Raw genomic sequence first — 23,947 nt, 5'->3', positions numbered from 1 at the left:
ACATCTTAACGAGGCATACCCTAGGTGGTTTGTGTGCATATTAATGTTTCAGAAGCACCAGACTAAGAGGTTCTGGCATTGTGGGCCAGAGGGAACATCCCTGGGCTTTGAGTCATTTGCTTTGGATCCTAGCCCCAGTTCTGCAGAGGGACGAAATCACCATTATCTCCTTGGCCTTGAGCTCTCTACTCACAAATTACAACTCCTCTCAATTGGTGGTTGGGGGACAGGCTGGGATAATGGAAGAGGCTGTGTTTGGGAGGTAACAGCACTTAGATAAATGAGAGAAATGATGGCTATTCATCCACTGAGTGGTCCCCGAAGGGCAGAGCTGAGAGGACGTTGTTCTCAATTACCCACCAGCTCCTCCTTGTCTCTCTCTAGTTACATAGTGTGGATGATTATTCAGAGCAGCTGAGACCTTTCAGACTTTTATGTTGCTGGGCACTGTTCTGTAACAGGGGTTATCTGAACACTGTTGCCCACCCCTCCTGTCTGACCGTGCCAGTGTCTCCGCAGCACCCAAATGGAAACTGACCACCTCTCGGTCATCACTGAAAGACCCAAGCACAAATTATGTTCTGAAAACTCAATCTGTATACATTTGGGCCATAAACCGCTGAGGTTTTATGTCAGGCATAAAAATGTTCTTTAATGGGATAGAAACTGCAAACCACAGTTATATTATGTCCCATAAAAGCCAAGAGGGTTATGATCTTATAGGCAGTGCAGATGGTAGGTTGCTACTAGGTTTCTCGGTGCTATTGTTAATCAAGGAGTGACTCAAGGGTATACACTGAACAGATAATGATACCACAATTAAGGTCATAATTGAGGTTGGGAAGAAATATTTGCTGCACCAGACAGGTGATAGCCCTGACATTCGCTTTCCTGGGAAGTCACAATGTTTCAGACACCTTTTTATACCCAGCTCTGATGTTTTCCTCCCCTACTGATGTGCCCTTGGCTCCCATGCGGTTCTGTCTGCAACAGGGAATGAGGACAATAATTCATATTCTTGGCAGCAACCTCCGCTTACCTGTCCATTCTCACTGGCTTGACTCTCTGACAATTCATAGGGAGGAGGCACGAAATACATTTTGGCTCTTGGGAAGCCAGGAATTATGTTGCTAAGCTGAAATCCAAACATCACAAGCCAGCTTTTCACATCTATGGTGGAAACAAAAATAAAGATTTCTGAATCATGATGGATGGAAAGCAGTTGAGGATCTTGGGGAGAGAACAAAACAAAATGGGTGGTTGGGTGTGGAGTCCAGCAGGGGAGGGAGGCAAGAGCTTGTGAAGGTCTCCTGGTCTGGACCCAGAGCTGCTTTACATGGGTCCTAGGAAGGATGTTCTTCCAACCTTGGTCACTTGATAACCCCCATGTGGTGATGTAGGAGGCCAGTGCTGGTGGAAGATCTAGTTTTGATTCCCCTTACTTTGTGACCTTGGGTAAGTTCCTGCCCCTCTCTAAGTTTCAGGTTCTTCAGATGTGAATTGGGATGATAGCTAGACCAGTGTTGTTGGGTTGTTGTGAAGGTTGAAGGAGAAATCCATGTAAAGGACTTGTCACAGTGCCTGGGACATAGATAGCTCAATAAATATGAACTCCCTCACTTGGCAAGTATTTAAGGAGGCATCTGTTATATGCCAGTTAATGTGTTTGGAAGATGGACATACAATGATCAACTAGATGGATAAGTGATGATTATTAACACTACGTAAGACATTGGCAGGGGCAGGAGGCTGCCCTGAGGCTGGCTTTTTATAGAAAGGGTGTTCCAAAGGTATATGGAATGCCCAAAGTCTTCTGGCTCCTGAGACCCTTTTTTTCAGGTACCTACTCTTCAGAGAGAGGCCAGGAGAGTGCTCTTGCATGCCCAGAGTAAGACTTCCCTTCCCCTGCCAGGGTCATGACTGAGTCCCTTGTTTTGGGAATTCTATCTCTTGCCCCATGGTCCTGCTGTCCATTGACTAATTCAGGCTCTCAGAGTAAGACCGAGGCCCTCAGGCTGCCTTGTCTCCTTCCACAGTGATCAGCAGAGAGCCTGGGACATGAATCCCTTGAGCGCTCAAAGTCTCACCCATGGCATCGGCCTGGAGCCCAGCAGGAATCTCCCTTTTATGCTCCTTATCCCTGTTTATAATGGGCACCCCAACATCATGCCCTATGTCTCTCCACTTCTCCTACCGTTGCTGGGCCTGGAGGTACAAGTGCTCCTTGTTGCAGTCATTACTGACCCCTGGGCCACTCACTCACCTGCAGTTTCTTGGTGATTTCCTGCTCCACTGTCCTTCTCTCCATCTGTTTCTAAATTCGTTCTTAGTGACTTCGTTATATAAGGATTAATCCTTCCAACATTCTGGCCTCTTCATTCCTTCGATGCCCCCTCCCCCAACCCCCATATTCATCCTCTGGACCCTGTCATCACCAATGATTCTGATCTACCATTATCTCAATCATGCACATCACCCTCTGACCACCACCTGGACTCCTTTCTAGTTTACTCATTTTATAACCTGACACCCATGCTCCTTGATCCTCTCTCCCCCTCCCTGGGACCTTCAAAACCTCCTGAGCTTCTTGTCTCTGTTCCTCAACATGTTGGTCTTTTTTCTTACCTAGCACATATCCATAGCCAATCATTAGAATCATTCCTTGTATATATTCCCAGATCCTGTGTCCCGTTCTCACTTTATCACTTGCTCGGTGAAAATCACAATTTTGGTTAAATCCATATGTTTTCCCATTCCTTATTTGGACCTGTGCAGCTGAATATGTCTGGAGAAACAAACTTAACTACACTGACTGGTGTCCCTTTAAATTCTTGACCGTGAACCCCAACTGTGCCTTCCTGCTGCCTGACAATATTCCCTTACTCCATCAGTCATTCTCCCATTCTGCTGGGTGATGTTACATTTCTCCTCTCCCCTAACACCCTCAACATCTGCTTTCTCTTCTCACTAGAGCAGCTGACATTGTTTCCTATTCTGAAAACAAAAACAAAAACATCCTGATGCAGCCAGAGGGGAATTCCCCTAAACTCTCATCACATTTACTGGCCTTCCAGCATCGGTACCTGTATTTCCCACCTTTTTCTTGTTAATCTAGATGAGCTGTTAAAGTCAACCCTCCCTGTGTGTAGTAGATAGCATCTTTTCTTGCCCACCCAAGGATATCACTCTAGCAACTCTCTCTCTCTTCCCCATGGCACCAAATTATTCCCTCTTCTAATGGATCAACCCTGTCAGCATACAAAAATGCTACCAAATGTCCACCTTAAAAGAAATTCCTGGGGCACCTGGTGGCTCAGTTGGTTAAGTGTCTGATGATATCATGGTTTGTGAGATGGAGCCCCATGTTGGGCTCTGCACTGACAGCATGGAGCCTGCTTGGGATTCTCTTTCTCTTCCTCTCTCTGCCTTTCTCTTCCTTATGCATCCATGTTCTCTCTTTCTCTCAAATATTTATATTAAAATTTATATTAAAAATTATATAAAAAATAAATTTATTGTCCCTATTCTCCCATTTGCTACCATCCTTTTCTTTCACCCTCCTTGATAAAAACTTCTCAAGATCAAAATAATTCTCTCCACTTCTTGTTTCCTATTCTCCTTTGAACCAGACTTTGTCCCCAATTATTCCACTGAACCAACTCTTGTTAAGGTCATGAATGACCTCCATGTTGCTAAGTCATATGTTAATCTTGGGTCCTTATCTTATTTGACTTATCAGAAATATTTGACAGGTTGAATTCTCCTGCTTTCATTTTCTTCTTGACTTTCTGGTCAACACATTCACTTGCTTGTCCTTCTCCTACTGTGGTAGGCATTCTTTGTCCCTTCTTGGTTCTTCCTCATCTGCCTCATGATCTCTTTTTTTAAAAAAAATTTAATGTTCATTTATTTTTGAGAGAGAGAGTGTGAGGTGGGGAGGGGCAGAGAGAGAGAGGGAGACACAGAATCTGAAGCAGGGTCCAGGCTCTGAGCTGTCAGCAGAGAGCTGGATGTGGGGCTCGAACTCATGGACTGCGAGATCATGACCTAGCTGAAGTCAAACGCTTAACTGACTGAGCCACCTAGTTTCACCCTCCTGATCTCTTTAATGTTGGAATGCCCTTTAATGTTGGAATGTTCAGTCTCTGAACATCTCCACTCTATCTACTCTCACAAACATGGTGATCTTATCCATCCTTAGGGCCCTAGCTACCATCTAAATGCTGATGCTGACTCCAAAATTTATATCTCCATCCTGTGTCTCTCCTTGAACTCTAAACTAATATATCTATTTACATTTCAAAGTTTTGTCCAACACTGAACCCCTGATCTTCCTCCCCAAACCTGTCCCATCACAGACTTTTCCATCCCAGATAATGGCCACTCCATCCTTCCAGCTACCATCCTTAACTCCTTTCTTTTCCTTGCTCTCCACATCTAAATCTGATAAATCCTCTACTTTTTTTTTTATTGAGGTAATATTCACATAACATAAAATTCATCATTTTAATCATTTTAAAGTGCACAGTTCAGTGGCTTCTAGTATATCCACAATGTTGTACAACCATCGTTACTCTTTAATTCCAGAACATTTTCATCACCTCAAAAAGAAGCCTTATACCTATTAGCAGTCATTCTACATTCTCCTTTCCCCTCAGTCCCTGACCACCACCAAACTGCTTTCTATCTCTGTGCATTTGCCTATTCTGGACATTTCTTATAAATGCAGTCATACAATATGTGACCTTTTGTGTCTGGCTTCTTTCACTTAATGTATTCAAGGTTCATCCTTGTTGTAGCATGTACCAATAGTTCATTTCTTTTTATGGCTAATAATATTCCATTGTTTGTATATACCACATTTTATTTATCCATCAGTTAATGGATATCTGGGTAGGTTTTACTCACAGATTTTTGTTTGAAAACCCATTTTCAGTTCTCTTGCTTATATACAAACTTAGGTGTGAAATTGCTGAATTGCTGAGTAAAGGGTGAAATCCTCTACTTTTACTTTTAAAACAGACCCAGAATCTGTGTCCATTTCTTGTCACTTCACCACCTTGACCTTGGCCCATCATCCCTCACCTGGACTTCTAAGTGGCCTCCCTGCTTCCATCTTGCTGTCCCACAATGTCTTATCAGCATAGCAGATAAGACAGAACCAGGCTTTATTTTATTTTTTTATTTTAGAAAGAGAGAAGTGAGAGAGCATAAGCGGGAGAGAGGGGCAGAGGGAGACAGAGGGACAAACCCAAGCAGGCTCCATGCTCAATGCAGAGCCTGACGTGGAGCTCAATCCCATGACCCTGGGATGATGACCTGAGCTGAAATCATGAGTCGGACATTGAACCAAATGAGCCACCTAGGTCCTCCCAGAACGAGCCTTTAAACCTGGAGTAGACCATGCCATGCCTCTGCTGAGAACACTCCAGGAAACTCCCTTTTTTTCTCAGTGAAGAAGCCAAAGTCTTCCTACTGGTCTATAAGGGCACTCATTATCTGTTGGACCTCAGGTTCTCCCTTTCTTTTCCTTGCTTACACAGCTCCAGCCTTGATGCTGTTTCTTGAACATGTCAGGCACACACTCATCTTGGGGGCTTTGCATCGACAAGCTCCTCTGCCCAGAGTGTACTTCCCTAAAAGTATTTTCTGGCTTTCTGACCTCTTTTAAGTCTTGTTCAAATGTTGCCTCTTCAATAAGACAAACCCAACTACCACATTTAAAATCTGTCCCCCTTCTCCACCACCAGCAATGCCAAGTCCCCGTACTCTGTTCATTGTCTCCACCCCTCTGTCCCTAAAGTAATCACATTCAAACACACTGTATCATTTGTGTACTTATTGTTTACTGTTTGTCTCTCTCAGAATGTGATTTCCTTCCAGGCAGGGAGGTAAAAGCTTTGTTTTATCCACTGATGCCCTCCCAGGTCCTATGATAATGCCTGGCACAAAATAGGTGATCGGTAAGTTTCCATGGAGTGAATGAATGAAAGAACACTGAATGTATGTGGCAAAAGCTGCCCTGACTAGTGTAAGTTTGACAGAGGAACTAATGGTACCTAAGAGCATACTTCTGAAGAGGTGAAGAAGACTTCCTGCCCTGGGACTGCTGTGAGGGTTTTAATGTTAGCTTTGCTACTAAATATATAGGCATAAAAGAACCTTCTGATGAGAGGGAATCTGGGATTCACAGTCCATCCATCATCCTTGGGCACAAGACTAGTTCCTTCAATAACTTGGTAACTACTCTGTTAGGGATAGCCCATATAAGAGTCATTTAAGAATACATATTTGCAGTTGCCTTAAGTGTGTTTGCATCAAGCAGAGAGAAGCCTGTCTCTAATCCAGCAATGATCCTATATTTACAGAGCACCTATTCTGTGCAAGGTAGGTGCTGGCTGCTGTGGAAGATAAATTTCCCCACTTTGGATATTCATGGTTACTCAGTGCAATTGTTTTGCCATATCCAGGTATTTAGTTACTGATTTTTTTTTTTTTTTTTTTTCAACATTTTTTTTTTTTTTTTTTACTTATTTTTTGGGACAGAGAGAGACAGAGCATGAACGGGGGAGGGGCAGAGAGAGAGGGAGACACAGAATCGGAAACAGGCTCCAGGCTCCGAGCCATCAGCCCAGAGCCCGACGCGGGGCTCGAACTCACGGACCGCGAGATCGTGACCTGGCTGAAGTCGGACGCTTAACCGACTGCGCCACCCAGGCGCCCCTAGTTACTGATTGAAAAAACAAATCTGCATGTTCCATTTAAGCCCATTTTATTTTTACTTTCTAATGTTTGTTTATTCATTCAAGTTTATTTATTTTGAGAGAGACAGAGCATGAGCAGGGGAGGGGCAGAGAGTGAGGGAGAATCCCAAGTAGGTTCTGTGCTGTCAGCACAGAGCCTGATGTGGGGGTCAAATTCATAAAACTGTGAGATCATGACCTGAGTCAAAAATCAAGAGTCAGGGGCGCCTGGGTGGCGCAGTCGGTTAAGCGTCCGACTTCAGCCAGGTCACGATCTCGCGGTCCGTGAGTTCGAGCCCCGCGTCAGGCTCTGGGCTGATGGCTCGGAGCCTGGAGCCTGTTTCTGATTCTGTGTCTCCCTCTCTCTCTGCCCCTCCCCCGTTCATGCTCTGTCTCTCTCTGTCCCAAAAATAAATAAAAAATGTTGAAAAAAAAAAAATCAAGAGTCAGACGCCCAACTAACTGAGCCACCCAGGCTTCTCTCAAAATAAATAAACTTAGGGGCACCTGGGTGGCTCAGTTGGTTGAGCATCCAACTTCTGCTCAGGTCATGATCTCATGGTTTCCGAGTTTGAGGCTTACGTTGGGTATTCTGTCAGCGCAGAGCTGGCTTTGGATCCTCTTTCTGTCCCCTTCTCTCTCTGCCCCTCCCCCGTCATGTGAATGCATGACCCTCTTCCCCCCCTCAAAAATAAACAAACTTGACAGCACGCAGGTAAATGGGGAGGGGTAGAGAGAGAATCTCAAGCAGGCACCATGCTGTCAGCACAGACCCAATTCAGGGCTTGAATCCACAAACCATGGGATCATGACCTTGACTGAAATCGAGTTGAATGCTTAACTGACAGAACCACCCAGGTGCCCTTACTTAAGTCCATTTTAAAAAAGAAACTTTATGTTACTATCATAAATGGGAAAGCTGACTCACTTGATGCAAACAGAATAACTGTAAAATTAGAGAAAACAAAGCCATGCAATTAAATTAGAGAAGGATTTTTGTTACCTGAGGGAAGTCTCAGACCTGCTCTCTCCATTAAAAGGGGGAGGTTGGAAGTGTTAATGAGGTGTGAAGTACACACCAGCATTGGGTGGAGACTCTTTCCTAGACTGGATTGGAAGAATAAAAAGCACTAAAGAGGCAAACTTTCCTCATCTGTGTTTCCATGTTCTTTAATACCTCATCTGTACACCATATAAAATCATCCTGTCTTTCGTCAGGGGTACATAGGGTATGTGGGGAATTCCCAGAAAGGCATGAGAGGTCTTGCTCTCAAAGACTCTCCCCATCCTGATCTTTTCACTGCAGGGATCCCTCCATAGTACTCAGGAGATGATGTTGAGAACCCCCTGCCTTTGAGACTAGAAACTTTAATGGCCACTCCCATGAACACCCATAGCACATGTCATCTACCTTCTTTTTCTTTCCTTAAAGTTTCTAACGTGGCTTAGTTTCAGAATCTAAACCTATTCTGAAATGTTTATTCACATTCTCATCTCCTCCATTCTGCTAGAAGGCACTTTCAGCACCACACAAACACCCCTCTTCCTTTTTGAAGTAATTAGTGTTATCTGGTGACAGGCTCCCTAAATAGTCTGTAGAGAGGGAGCCACTGGGGCAGGAGCCAGCGAGGTGGATGCTCCTAATGGCTCATTACTGTCCTCCTCTCATGTTCTTCAGACTACGTGATTATGTTGGGGCCACGGAGCATACTGTCTGTCTCTGAAAACACTGTCAGAACAGCATCTTAGGTGTTAAGTGTAGATCTGAGAAGAGGGTAATGTGAGAAAGAGGTTGCGCCTCCCTCTTCACTTAGGGAAATTAAACTCCACAAAACCCTATCATGCTCACAGATGCCTGAGGTTTGTGAGCCCACAGACCCGCCAGGGAGAAGAAAGGGTGGAAAGAAAATACAAGTCATGGCGGATGACACCTAGGACATTTGCTTAGCTCACATCTGTCTGGGGTATCAGGTTTGCTGAACCAGTGCCACTCAGGCCAGAGTTTGGATCTGTTTCAGGGTGGATCTGGAGACCCCTCCCCACATTCCTTAGAAAATTATGCAAAGGTGGCATCTCCACTCTTCACCTATGAACTCCACCACGTTTGTGGCTGCCTGTAAATAACAAATGCATCCCTATCCTTTATTAGCCTTAGCACTGCGCTAGGCATTTCACACTTCAGGACTCATTTACTTTTCATAGCCCCATGGGGTGGGCGCTATTATCACCCTTTTGCTGATGAAGAAATAAAGCCTCAGAAAGTTGCAGATCTCATCCAAGTCACACAGGAAGTGAGGAGCAAGGCCAAAACTGGGGTCTTGAGGTGTACCTAGGGTTCTAACATCGGAATAAACAGGTCTAAATTACAGGCCAGACATGGGGATGGGCACGGGTCCCCATTTGGTCGGGACTGAGGAGCTTCCTGTGATGCCCAAACTGGAAAAGACGGAGGCCCTGCAGGTTGTTGAGGGAGGGAGTCTGCCTCCCAGTATGTTTTTTTACATCCTTTCCCCTAATACCTGTTTATCACAGATATATTAATTGTCAACATATTACCTTAAAAAAATACTTGTTGGAAAGGGTGCTGCTTAGGAGCCCATGGGTGGGGAAAGAACCACTTCTGGCCTTCTTTCACCCCTCTGGATGGCTACACCTCTGCTCCAGCCTGGATGTCTAACGGGCACTCAACACTGTCCTCTTTCGTACTTGGTTCTCAGGAGGAAGCAGAACCTCCCCCCAGCCTCAGCAGCTGCCTCTTGCATTCAGAGAGCTCTGTTTCCAAAACATTCAACGAATTCTTTTGAGCACTGGTGAGAGAAGGTTCTGTTCTCTGTGTTCCTCCTGACTACATCTTAATTACTTCTGCTTAAATTGTGAGCGGCAAGTTCAACCACTCTGCTTGTCTCCTAAGTGGCAAATTAAGACTAATTTAGACGGGGTTTACAGATTAGCCAACATTCAAACAGCAGAGAATGATTTGGTGTTCTCTGCTGGGATCCTCTCTCCAGGGGGCAGCTCAACTTGAATGGGCAGCAGGTGTGGGCTTGTGCCTGCTATGACTCTGCCTGGGCCCTCCTTTCCCCAGCTTGGACTGTTCACATCAGCTCTATACACGTGCTTCTCTAATGCCACCTTTTATTTTAGACTCTTTTGAATGGTTTCTGGATTCAATTTTGTTGGGCTTAGTTTTTTGATTCCCATTTATTGAGTCTCCATGAAGCACTGGAATGAGGAAAGGCATATTGCTTTTCAGAAAATTCTGATAATTCTTTTTTGTCCTTTTCAGAAGAACCAGGAAAATAGCTGACGGGGTCAGTGAGGTTGACTGTGCTCTTGGATGATTTTTTTTTGGGTCTTGGCAGCTCTAAGTGTCCATTCAGCCCACTCTGAGAAGGCTTCCTTTTTATTTGACACTAGCTGCCTCATCCCTAAGTTATCCAGGGCTTTGGGAAGCACAGTCTGGAGGGTGAGGGAATTCTTTTCCTAAGGCTAAGATAGGCATGGTCTACCTTCCTGTTCTCATTGTTTCCTATGTCTTGAACACTCTTCCTTTCCTTCCACCTCTTCATAAAGGTCTCTGCTCAAATGTTGTCTCCTCAGATAGCCCTCTGTGAGCACCTTTAATATAGGAGAACTTTCCCGTCATTCTCTGACTAAAACCTTATCCTATTTTATCTCATAGCACTTTTTTTTACCTGATATGTATATGTATGTTTTCCTGACAGGTCCTTTAATTTGAAACTGCAGTGAAATGGGGGATAAAAGTCATGCTGAGCCATGGGGAAGAGAGATCATGGCAGGACCTCTCAATGAGGTGTGGTGGGGAGAACAGGAGGGAACTAGCTTGCCCATAGTTCCTGTGCTCAAGAGGTACCAGCTGCTTCAGTTGTAGGGGGAATGCTGGGCTCAACTTGAAAGGCTTTGGAACTTGACAATGAGATACCACATGGCCACAAGTTGATATTTAAGGTCATCTTTCTGTAGCATGGGACATTGAGGGCAGCCCTGTGCTCACCTAGTTGCTGCTTCCATTTCTGAGGGTGGGCAAGTGACCCCTGGTCACCTGAAGGTAAGGACCTTTTGGGTTTGATGTCTTTTTGGCTCATGGCCAAGAGCTGTGGGTTTCCCAGAACTTGGAGGGTCCTGGACTTGGGGTCCTTACTGTTTCTACTCTATAACGCATGGACAGGTGAGATGACCCTGGCTTCCTTGCTGAAAGTTGGTCTCTTTGCATCCATCCATCCATCCATCCATCCATCCTGATTTTCTTATTTTCCTGAGGATAAGGACTTTATCTTGTTCTCCACTGCATCTCTGGTACTTAGCCTATGTTAGATATTATGAAAATATTTGTTGAATGGGTGAATGGATGGAAGATAGATGGAGGTATGTGGATGGATGGATAGGGACCCTCATTTTACCAATTTCTCACTTTTCGTGAGGAAGTAGATTATTTGCTCTCCTCAGCCTCTCTATCCATACCCTTCTCCAAGCTTCCCATGTCCTTTTGACTTTTGTTCACAGTGTTTCTTTAGCCTTGAGCTCATATCTGCCAACCCAAATCCCCTTCATTCTTCAGGCCCAGTATGACATGAGGCCCTTCTGTGCACTGTGTCACAGTTTTCAAATTTGAAGTCATCTACACACACATACACACCCCTTTGAGAGAAGGGCATTTGTCTTGTTCATCATTGTATCCCTAGAATCTAGCATAATGCCACTGTACAAATGCTTGTTGAATAGGTAACAGACATCTGTACAGTAGCACAGATTTAATTCTGCCTTGCATTATCATTGGCTGTTTGTGTTTGTATCTTGGCAGCCTGGTTGTGAGGTCAGGAACTGGGTCTTAGTCATCTCATGCCTATGGTTACTCAATGCTTCATTTGTCAAGATAATAGTAATAGCATGAGCAGATACTCTTTTGTGAATATTGACTGTCTAAATTTGCCAGGCACTAAACTTTACCTGTATTAAGTACACTTACTTCTTGCAGTTACCCTGTGGGGTTAGTTTATTAGTGCCTTTCACAGAGAAGAAAACTACAGCTCAGACAGTTTAGACACTGAGCTCAAAGTCCTTTGGCTTGTAAGTAGAAGAGAATTTGAACCAGATATTTTTGACACCAGAGTCCCATTATTTCCCCCTTCATAAGTCTGCTTTCCTCTCTTGGGGTAGGAAGGGCTCTTATAAAAGCTATTTCAACTAAATGGGCTTGAAAATGGTCAGGACATCTTCAAACAGATCTGAAGACTGCTCTGTACTGGTGTCACTTGACTGTTCTAGATACTGTACAGACCAGTGTTTATAGCTCTCCAGGATTCCCCTGTCATCACAAGTAAGACCTTCTTTTGAAGTTCCTGACAATCTACCAGGACAACCACCCCACAGGGAGCCACTGCCCAACTGAGGTGGTAAAGTCCTCACCTGTCACGTAGTTCTTCAAATCCAGCTCATTGCTGAGAGGATTGTTGCTCTTGAACATATACAAATTAAAGGGGGCTGGCTCCTTGCCCACGTTTTTCCACATGGTATAGTCTGGAGAGGTCCATCGTCCTGCCAGCACATCATAATCACGCTGAGTGAAGTGGACCAGCTTGGTCAGGGGATCATAGAGTCCACCATGGAAGCCAATGACCATCTGGAAGTCAGGGTTAGAGTCATAATAAATCTCCCCATAGGCCGTATACTGCAGTTGTTTGATCATGAGACCATTGATGCTGAACACAGCCAGAGGAGTGCCTGTGTTATCTGAGGCAACGTAGTACTCCTCCCCACTGCTGCTCTCCATGGCAAAGAGGTGACCTTGGAGGTCATAGTAGAGTGAGGTTATCTCTGAGTTGGAGTGATTATAGACATGGGTGATGCGGGTTGGGTTGTGAAGGTCAGAGTAGAAATACTGCAGGTGGTGGCCCAGGTTGGTCTTGTAGGAAGCCCGCCGCCCCACACCATCGTAGCGGTACTGGACACTCCACCCACTGGCCTTGTTGTAGGCTCTTGTTAGGAGGCCCTTGGAGTTATACTCAAAGATGTCAGCCCCTCTCTGGCACAGATAGCCATCATCATCAATTTTGTATTGCACATCACCGAGTCTGGTTATCCTATCCCGGAGATCATAGCGCAGGGGCATAAGGCGCACACTATTTCCCGGGTTCAGCAAATGGAGGTTCCCATTGAGGTCATAGCTATAGCGCCAGGTTGGGCGGTCATTGACAGCCACACTCTGGAGCTGCCCATCTCCATCATAGTCATAGGTATACTTTGTGGTGTTAGCATAGGGCCCCAGTTTTAGCTCCCTCTTTATCACCCTTCCCATACTGTCATACTGCACCGTCATCCAGTACATAAGGGACCGAAACATCTCATACTGGACTTCCTTGATCCTCCCGTGGGTGTCAAAGTGTTTGCTGAGGGTCATTACAGCAGTGGTGATGATCTGGTTGATGTCATAATAGATGACTCCAAACTTGCCAAAATGCTCCACCTTGCCAGAAATTTCATCGTAGCGGTAGAGGTCAACAGGAAGGGGAGTCTCACTTATGACGGGCTTGATGCTTGCAATCCGGAAGCTGTTGTCATGATAGGTGTAGTCAAACCTGGCATTGACCATGCCTTCCTCAGAGAACCTGTAGATCTGCTTGTCCACAAGTGGGCCAATCTTCCGGTACCTGATTGTGCAGGAGAAACCTCCACTCTGGAGACTGACCATTTTTAAAACACCAGTGGTCTCATCATACCCAAAAGTGACGGCAGTACTGTCATAGACAATCTCTGATAGCTTGGAGAGTTTCCCATACTTGTAGAATACCTGACGCCCAGTGCCCAAAAAGGACGTCTTGAGGATGCGGCCATCATCACTGTAGTCAAAAATGACTGAAGCATTGCTTTCAGGGGGATTATAAATGTTGCGGATGTAGCCAATGGAGGTATGGGTGGACATGCTGTGCCGGGCGACACTGGGCATGGTGACGGCATGGAGACGGTCGGAGGAATCATACTCAAATATGTACTGACGCTGACTCTGAAGCAGGAGGACCATAGACTGGAGGAAGGAAAGAGGGGAGGAACATATGATTTGGTTCTTTAGGACCAGGCACTCAAATGGACAGAATCTGTTCCATTCCCCAAAATGGTAATTCAAAAGCCATGGAAGGTTGGGGAAGTTTATACCAAAGATTATGACTAGATTGATTTCACTGGGCATGCTAACTCTGACGGATCATGGTCACTACCCAGACCAGTGCTTCCCAAACTTTACTGTGCATATGAAATAACCAGGATCTTGTTAAAAGGCAGATTCTGATCTAGTAGTTTGTTGGGGGAGAAGGGGGGATCTGACCTGAGAATTTGCTTTTGTAACAAGCTATCAAGTGATCCTGATGTTGGTTGGACCATACTTTGAGTAGAGAGGGCTTGAAGGACTGAGGTGATAGGCACTGAGTTTGCCTCCAGGCTCAAACAAGAAATCCTGTGATTGTTTAGAAATGACTACCATTGGCCCAGCAGGAGACAGGTATGACACACATACTATGCTTTGATCACCCCTCATTAAATCTAAAGAGAAAGTATATCTTCCATTTATAAAATACTGAGAAGATTACATAACCCAGAATCATCAAATTTGGGGGGGAATAAAATGGCCTCAAACTTCAGGCAATTGGGAAATTCTTGCTTCTCTCATCAACCATTCTAGTATTTTGTGGCATAATGAGAACAGGATTCAGGGGTGACCAAAGGGACGACAGCCCCACTCTTATAGAGAGGGTCACAGCTCTGTCTACAAGTGACTACTGTAATTGTGAGGCAAGAAAGGAAGAAATAGAAATGGAACCCCTATCAAGGTGAGTACAGATGAGAGGTCCAGGGTGAGCAAGCCTCTGCCTAATGACTAGATGACCAGGACAGCCTTCATGAGTCTTGACTTGTGCCCCCAAGGGATTCCTCCCTCCCTCCCTCCCTCCCTCCCTTCCTTCCTTCCTTCCTTCCTTCCTTCCTTCCTTCCTTCCTTCCTTCCTTCCTTCCTTGATTTTATTTTTTATATTTTAAAATTTACATCCAAATTAGCATATAGTGCAACAATGGTTTCAGGAGTAGATTCAACTAAGGGATCTCTTCTTACTGCTGCTCCAACCTGACCCTTTCTGACACAAAGACCTGAATCTGGCACTTTCAGGCACAGGGAATTAGGTAGAGAGAATCCATTGGCTGTTTCAGCCAATAGGTCAAGTAGGAGGATGTTGCTCTGTGTGCTTCAGTTTTAGGCAAAATTCCCTACCCTGATAGCTTAACTTCAGGCAAGGCATAAATGAATCACTGCATTTCCAATTCATAAATAATGATTAGCCATGATACCAGTGGGATAATTCTGTCTGCTTCTGCAGCACTTTTTGGGGTTTTTTTTTGGGAATAAAATTAGACAATCCATTCTTTTTGCCATTACTGAGTGTCTAGCACTTTTTTCTTTTGGTAATAGTGATGAGCTATGAATAACATTTTCCTTTAGATTTTCCTCCCTCCCAGTGAGGATGGAAGTGTGAGGGTAGACCTTGTAGAGTCAAAGTAAAGATGTTCAATGTCTTATGGCAAAGCATATCAGGTCAGCTTAAAAAGAGGAGTGTGAATAAGGGAAATCTCCAGCTGAGTGAGGGTAGCACGTTCACTTACCTTGTCAAGGTAGGAGTAGCTCCACACTTTCCCATCAGCAAACATGCGGGACACAATTCGTCCCTGCTTGTCAATGTCTGTCCTTTCACTCATGGCTCCACGCTGAAGGCCAGCCAAGCGCCCATTGAAGAAGTATGAGACATTGACTGCTGCCAACCCACTACTGGGGAGCCAGAGGAATGGGCGCCCCACCTGGTCATAAATGATCCTCAGAGTAAACTTCCGGTGATCATCATAGATCTTTTCTGTCCGAATATTCCGGTCATAATCAATGGACAAGAGATTTCTTCCATGGACCTAAGAAAACACAATGGGCTTGGTATGAAAGATAACACCTGGGCATGTTGGCTTATATGGAGGACATGGCTGGCATGGCTAGGGAATGAGTGTGCGTTGGAGGAAAAACCCACCTTGAAGTTATTTAGAGTAGTGTTTTCTAAACTCCTTTACATCATGGTACACAAAGAAAATGGTAACATTTGTAGGGTGCACTAGGATACAAAATGAGGCTGCTTATGGTCAGGGATGACTAATCTGGGCATGGCTGCCCTGAGCAGTTATGTAGGCCATGCACTACACAATTATAAGGAATGCCATCATGTCATAGAGAGTGTGAATGGTGAAAAATGTGTACTGCACGAATTAGCCATACACAATAGCCCTGGCACTGGGGTTCTGACTGTTCTGCCTGGCCACCTTGGAGAGCAAGATAATATGTATATTTGCACACTTTCAACCCTCTTTTTTTTTTTTTTTTGGCACATCACCAGCTGAGTAGCTAATGATCTTTAAGAGCAGATGCCAAGATTTCTTCTGAAACTCAAGTAAAGGTAGCTAGGAGGGTGGGGAGGCTGTCTAAGAAATCCATATTTCGCAAAGACCTGGGAATAAGAAGGCTTATTGCTATGTGAACCTCTTTACTCCTATCTAGAGAAAAATCTTGCCACTGTCAAGGATGTAAGACATCAGTGGAAGACCTTATCAGGGCTGGGGAATTCCAACAAAGGGAACTGATTTACTTAGATTTGAAAGGAATAGTGGAACACATCTAGACATAATTTAATATTTATTTAGAAGTTGATCTGAACAGAGAAGAGCATCTGTCCCAGAAGGCAGAGCTGGGTGACTAGACTCTGGTTAGGGGCAAAGGAGAGGGACTCTCGAGATTCAGCTAGTCTTGACTGGATAACTGGAAGTGAATAAAATGAGGCTGACTGAGCCCAGGTTCTTTCAACATAATTGGTTGCAAATCCAGATGTCCCTGGGGTGACTACTGAAGGCAAAGGAAGATGTACACAGGCAGAAAAAAAAGAGACATCTGGTACCTCCTTACCTTACCTAATAATTTAATAGCTCCTAACAATAATAATGATGATGGTGATGTTGATGATGGTGGTGGTGATAACTTTAACACATGCTGAGGGCTAGACATAGGCATTGTGTTAGGTAATTTGCATCTCTTGTCCGAGTTGGTGCCCACAAGGACCGCTTGACAAGTGAGGAAATGGCCTGAAGCAGACAGGTTACATACTTGCTCAAGGTCACATAACAATGAAGTGGTAGGGTTGGTCTGGAACTTAGGTCTTCAGACCTGATCCATTTAACCACTTAAACATTTAATCAGCCATACTGATTCATGTATTATATATGCATTGTCTGCCCTGAGGTGTGAAATGCTGAGGAAACTGTAAAGCATAGCATAGCCCCTGAAGTCTCCATGTTGTAGCCTGAAAATACCACAGACTTTTGTTTTCCAGGGTGCCTCATTGTACACAGGTAAAGAACTACATTTCACAGCTTCCTCTGGAGAGATGGGTGGCTGACATGATGTAAGTGGTAGTTGTCATCTGGGTCTCCTGGGAACCTTAAAGGAGGATGACATAGCTACGATACAGGCACCCTTTTGTTCTTCCCACTTTCCTCCTTTACCTGGGTGGAATGTGGTTATGATCCCTGGAGTTCTAGCATTCACCATGTAAATATGGGTGACTTTGAGAATGGAAGTCTCAAGGACGATGGTCATTCAGAGAGAGTCTAGATCCCTGTTGACCTAGGTGTCTTTAATGGTCATCCATACCAGCCATGAATGGCTCACCTCTAGACTCCTTTTATGTTATAAAAAATAATAAGGCCATATCTTATTTAAGCTCTTGTTATTTCTAATGCCTGTTACTAGCAGTTGAGACTGAACTAAACGAAGATAATCCCTTCATACTTTGGCAGGGACTGTGCTGGGTACTTTATATACCTTATCCCAGTTTAATTCTCACAACATAGGTAGAAATTATTTTATATATGGGCAGTTGAACTCAGAGGGGTCATAAATCTAGATAAGTGGTGGAGGCTGGATTTGAACCCAGGACTACTTGACTCCTCAAACCATTGCTATTTCCATGGAGTCATCTCAGGGAAAAAGGGATAAAACACTTGAGATAGAACATTTTGGAAAGAAAATGCATCAAAGCATGGATATAGGAATAAAGGTGGTGAGCTGTTGGGATTGAGACCCCCAACTTCAAGTGGAAGATTCATACAATCAAATGTGCAGCCATGGGGAAGAACAGTCAAGAAAGTAAAGGGAGAGTGGTAGGATTTTAAAAAAAACATGTCCAAAAGTTAATGCAGTCAGAATTATTGAGGATCTTGATCCCAAATTAGAGTCACCATATCCAAAGGAAACCACTAGATGGGGTCAGAATGATAAATTCCTCTGGAAAAAGAAATTTAGCTTTATTGGGTTGCTTCGTTTGGAACAAATGCAGAAGGCCATCAAAATTCTTAATCCTATGAGTTTGAAAATTTCAGTTTAAGACCTTGCCAACATTTTATTAGGCAGAATGAATAATTTGGCAACAATGAGGAAGGATTTTTAGGGTTTCCTGAGCCGACTGCTGGGGACTCCTTACTATACCTCTCTATTTCCCATCTCCTTGGTCATCCTTCTATCCTCCTCTTTCCTTACTAATTTTCCTTTTTTCTTCTCTTTGCTAATATCATACAGCTCCCTGTGCACTTCTTATTTATTGAGCATTAAATCTCTGCTAATGTCAGGCTTGGTGCCTCCTCTGGAATGGAGGGATGAACAACACCAACAAAGCAATGCATTTTGAGAATTTATGATGGGCTTAGTGTGTTCTCAGAGCTACCCTTGTTTTATCTTATTTAATCCCCACGACACTCTCAGGCAAGCACTATTATCCCCACTTTACATACAAGGAACAGATAGGTTTAAGTGCTCTGTTCAAGCTTATACAAATAGTAAGTGGTGGAGCTAGGATTTCAGTCCAGAGCTCACTGTCTTCACCCCTAGGCTGTACCACCTCAATGGCCAGCTGCTCTCTATCAGGCATGCAATTTTAAGCCACCTGTGATGCTCTCTCAAAGCACTGCTGATGGGCTGATTCTGCAGCTGCTGAATCAGCCCCCTAGGGAATACGGGCTGGATGATTCTGTTGTGTACTCTTGGTTAAAATACAGTCGGATTAATAAAAGTCCCTATCTTCAGCTACCTGAGAGAGACCAACAGGCAAATCATATAAATAACAATAATATAATAGTATGTATATGTATCTGTGTATATATATGAATATATACTATAACATGTAGCTGTAGGAGAGAACAACATGTAAATCCTATATACAAGCATGACTATCATTGTAACAATTATATTAGTATGTGAGGGTGCTAAGATTGCAGAAAGAACTGAATAGTGGGCAAAACCAGCAAAGAGGTTCCTAAATTCTGACTGCCAACATTTGGGTTTATTGCTACTACTTAGAACTAACAAGGCCTCTGACCCCTGGCCTGGGTGCATCAACCAAAAAGAAGTAATAACCATTACTAACCATTAGCCATTGATACTTTAAGCTGGGATCCACCATGTCCTTGGGAATGGGATTTAGTTGTAGCACTGGTTCAAATGAACTTTACTGAACTTTATTTTCCTCCCCCTAACTTTATTGACATATAGTTGATATACATCACTATATATGTTTAAATTATGTAGCATAATAGACTTATGTGTATAATGAAATGATTTCCCAAATAAGTTTAGTTAATATCTGTCATCTCATACAGATAATGGTTTTTATTTTTCTTTAAAAAAAATTTTCACTTTGTGATGAGACCCCTTAGGATTTTACTCTCTTAACAGTTTTCTACATATCATACAGCAGTGTTAACTATAATCACCATGCTGTACATTATATCCCTAGTACTTATTTATCTTATAACTGGAAGCCTGTACTTTTTGACCACCTTCCTCCAATTCCCACCCCCCACCCCACCTCTGGTAACCATAAATCTGATCTCTTTCTAAGTTTTCATTATTTATTTATTTTTAAGATTCCAACATATGAGATCATACAGTATTTGTCTTTCTCTAACTTATTTCACTTAGCATAATATCAAGAACCATCCATGTCATTGCAAATGGCAGGATTTCCTCATTCTTTATGGCTGAATAATATTCCATTATAAATATATACAACAACTTTTTTATCCCTCCATCTGTTGATGAACACACAGGTTGTTTCCATGTCTTGGCTATTGTAAGTAATGCTGCAATGGACATGGGAGTACGGATATATATTTGACATACAGCTTTCATTTCCTTTGGAAATGAATTCCAGAAGTGGAATTGCTGGATTATGTGGAAGTTCTATTTTAAAAATTTTGAGGATCCTCTATATACTGTTTTCCATAGTGGCTGCACCGATTTACAGTCTTACCAACAGTGCACAAGAGTTCCCTTTTCTCCACATCCTTGCCAGCATTTACTCTTGTCTTTTTGATGGCTGTCCTAACAGGTGTGAGGTGTTATTGTGGTTTTGATTTGTATTTCCCTCACAATTAGTGATGTTGAGCATCTTTTCATGTACCTTTTGGCTATTCATATATCTTCTATGGAAAAAATGTTTATTCAGGTCCTTTGTCTATTTTTATTATGTATGTATGTATGTATGTAGGTAGGTAGGTATTTATTTATTCAAGTAATCTCTATGCTCACGTGGAGCTCAAACATGACTCTGAGATCAAGAGCTGCATACTCTACTGAGCCAGCCAGGTATCCTCCTCACTTTGCCCATTTTTAAATTGGATTGTTTTAATTTTGCTATTGAGTTGTAGGACTTTTTAAAAAAATATTTTGGATACTAACCCCTTATCAGACATATAATTCATAAATACTTTTTCCCTTTCTTTAGGTTGTCTTTTTATGTTGTTAGTTGTTTCTTTTGCTGTGTAGAAGCTTTTCAGTTTGATGATGTCCTGTTTGTTTATTTTGATTTTGTTGCTTGTGCTTTAGGTGCAATATATATATATATATATATATATATATATATATATATATATATATATATATATATATATATAAATCATTGCCAAGACCCATGTCAATGAGTTTTTTCTTGTTTTCTTTTAGGGATTTGATAGTTTTGGTCCTTACATTTAGGTCTTTAGTCCATTTTGAATTAATTTTTGTGACTGGTGTAAGATTTGGGTCCACTTTCATTCTTTTATAAGTGAATATCCAGTTTTCCCATCACCATTTATTAAAGAGATTGTCTCTTCTCCACTGAGTATTCTTGGCTCCCTTGTCAAATATTAGTTGGCTGTATATGCTTGGGTTTATTTCTGGGTTCTCAATTCTGTTCCACTGATCTTTTAAAAATACCACTACTGTATTAATTACTATAACTTTATAGTATAGCTTGCAATCAGGAAGTATGATGCCTCTTGCTTTGTGTTTCTTTCTCAAGATTACTTTGGCTATTCATGTCTTTTGTGGTTTCAAATTTTAGGATTTTTTCTCCAACTTCTGTAAAAAATGTCATTGAAATCTTGATAAAGATTGCATTAAATCTATATATGCCTTTTGGGCAATGTGACAACCATGAAGAAATATTTCATTGTTGTGAGTTGCATTTTCCTGAAGATTAGTGATACTGAGAATATTTTAAGGTACCCTTGACCACTTGTATGTCTTTTTGGGGGAAAATATCCAAGTCCTTTGCCCATTTTTAAATCAAGTTACTTGCTTTTGGATATTAAGTTGTATAAACTCTTGATATATTTTGGATATTAATCCTTTATCAGATGTATGATTTGTAAACATCTTCTCCCATTTACAGGTTGCCTTTCATTTTGTTGACGGTTTCCTTTGCTGTGCAAAAGATTTTTATTTGCTGTAGTCCCAATAGTTTATTTTGGCTTTTGTTTCCCTTGCCTGAGGAGACACATGCATGAATATGTTACTAAGGCTGATGTCCAAGAGATTACTGCATGCTTTCTTTGAGGAGTTTTATGATTTCAGGTCTTAATCAACTTTGAATCTTTAATCCATTTTTATTTACTTTTTTGTATATGGTGTAAGACAGTGGTCTAGTTTCATTGTTTTGCATGTAGCTGTCCAGTTTCCCCAGTATCATTTATTGAAGAGACTGTCTTTTCCACATTTATATTCTTGTTTCCCTTGTAGATTGATTGACCATGTATGTGTGGGTTTTTCTCTAAGCCTTCTACTCTATTAATCTATGTGTCTGTTTTTGTGACAGTATCATACTGTTTGGATTACCTGAGTCTTGTAGTATATCTTGAAATCAAGGATTGTGATGCTTACAGCTTTGTTCTTCCTCAAGATTGCTTTGGCTTTTCTTTTGTGGTTCCATACAGATTTTAGGATTCTTTGCTCTAGTTCTGTGAAAAATATTTTGGTAGTTTGATTGGGATTGCATTGAATCTATAGATTTTGTTGGGTAGTATGGACATATTTGACAATATTAATTCCAATCCATGAGCACAGAGTACCTTCTCCTTTATTTGTGTCATTTTTATTTTTTTTTCATCCATCTTATAATTTTCAGAGTACAGGTGAAAAACCTGTTTTCTGGTACACGTCCTTGGTCAAATTTTTTCCTAGGTATTTTATTTTTTCTTAAAATGACTGAAGTTTCTTTCTTATTCAGGCTAAGTCCAGGAGACTCTCCAAGGTAGCTGCTGTCCTTCCAGGATGCTTTAATATTATGGTACTTTTATATAGATACAAACTTCTCTGACATCTCTTTCACTTCATTTTTTAAATTACTTTTTGATTTTTATTGACATATAGTTGACATATAATATTAGTTTTAAGTGTTAACATAGTGATTCAACAAATGTAAATGTTACTCAATGCTCACCGTGATAAATGTAGTCACTGTCACCATACAATGCTACTACAATATTATTGACTATATTTAATATGCTGTACTTTTCATCTCCATAACTTACTTATTTTATAGATGGAAGTTTGTACCTCTTAATCCCCTTCACCTGTTTGCCCTTACCCCTAATCCCCTCCCTTTGGCAACCACCAGTTTTTTTCTATTTATGAGTTTGTTTCTGTTTGGTTGTTTGGTTTTTTAGATTCCACATATAAATGAAATCATATGGTATTTGTCTTTCTCTGTCTGGCTTATTTCACTTAGCATAATGCCATGTTGTCACAAATGGCAAGAACTCATTCTTTTTTATGGCTGAGTAATATTCCTCACACATATACATGTATGTAGGTATGTATCAAATCTTTATTGCTTCCATATCTTGGCTATTGTAAACAATGCTGCAATAAATACAGGGACACATGTATCTTTTTGAATCCATGTTTTTGTTTCCTTTGGCTAAGTACTCAGTAGTGGAATGACTGGATCATATAGTATTTTTATTTTTAAAATTTTGAGGAAGAGCCATATTGCTTTCCACAGTGGTTGTACCAATTTACATTCCCACCAACAGTGCACAAGAATACCCACTCCTCCACATCCTTGCCAACACTTGCTATTTCTTATCTTTTTGATACTAGCCATTCTGACTGGTGATATCTCACTGCGGTTTTGATTTGCATTTCTCTGATTATTAGTAATGTTGAGCATCTTTTCATATGTCTGTTTCCCATCTGTAGTCTTCTTTGGAAAAATGTTTATTTAAGTCCTCTGCCCGCTTTGTAATTGGATTATTATTATTTTTTGGAGTTGTATAAATTCTTTATTTTAGATACTGGATATTAACCCCTTCTTGGCCATATCATTAGCAAATATCTTCTCCCATTCAGTAGGTTCCCTTTTTGCTTTGTTGCATTCCTTTGCTATGCAAAAGATTTTTATTTTTGTGTGGTCCAAATAGTTTATTTTTGCTTTTGTTTGCCCTAAGGAGGCATATACATACATATGTTTCCAAGGCTGTTGTCCACGAGGTGACTGTCTATGTTTTCTTTTAGGAGTTTTATAGTTTCAGGTTTCACATGTAGGTCTATAATTCATTTTGAGTTTCTTTTGTGTATGCTGTGAGAAAGTTATATTGTTTCACTATTTGTATGTAGCTGTCCAATTTTCCCAACACCATTTATTAGACTGTCTTTTTCTCATTATATATTCTTGCCTCCTTTGTCACTGATTAATGGACTATATAAATGTGGGTTTATTTCTGGGCTCTCTATCCTGTTCCATTGATATTTTTGTGTCAATGCCATACTGTTTTGATCACTATAGGTTTGTATTTATATC

The 23,947-nt window shown here is 42.0% G+C and overlaps 1 protein-coding gene and 1 long non-coding RNA gene across 25 annotated transcripts in view; one reads left to right on the top strand and one right to left on the bottom strand.

The window, feature by feature from the left end:
• The window catches only part of TENM2 (teneurin transmembrane protein 2), a 1,977,383-nt gene that overhangs the window by 2,731 nt on the left and 1,950,705 nt on the right, over positions 1-23,947 (bottom strand). For 23 of the 24 annotated variants that reach the window (XM_058722697.1, XM_058722719.1, XM_058722713.1 and 20 more), the window contains 3 exons: positions 15,408-15,704; positions 12,171-13,785; positions 1,040-1,170 (listed from right to left, as the gene is read on the bottom strand). In XM_058722697.1, coding sequence (XP_058578680.1) covers positions 1,040-1,170; positions 12,171-13,785; positions 15,408-15,704 — 2,043 coding nt within the window. The remainder of the gene's footprint in view (positions 1-1,039; positions 1,171-12,170; positions 13,786-15,407; positions 15,705-23,947) is intronic. The other variant, XM_058722874.1, reaches the window with a different exon arrangement.
• LOC131507727 (uncharacterized) overlaps positions 1-23,947 on the top strand; it is a 54,292-nt gene that overhangs the window by 12,432 nt on the left and 17,913 nt on the right. The gene's annotated exons all lie outside the window — the stretch shown is intronic.

The sequence above is a fragment of the Neofelis nebulosa genome, chromosome 1 (genome assembly GCF_028018385.1).
Source record: "Neofelis nebulosa isolate mNeoNeb1 chromosome 1, mNeoNeb1.pri, whole genome shotgun sequence".
NCBI lineage: Eukaryota > Metazoa > Chordata > Mammalia > Carnivora > Felidae > Neofelis > Neofelis nebulosa.
This window is presented reverse-complemented; position numbering and strand designations above follow the sequence as displayed.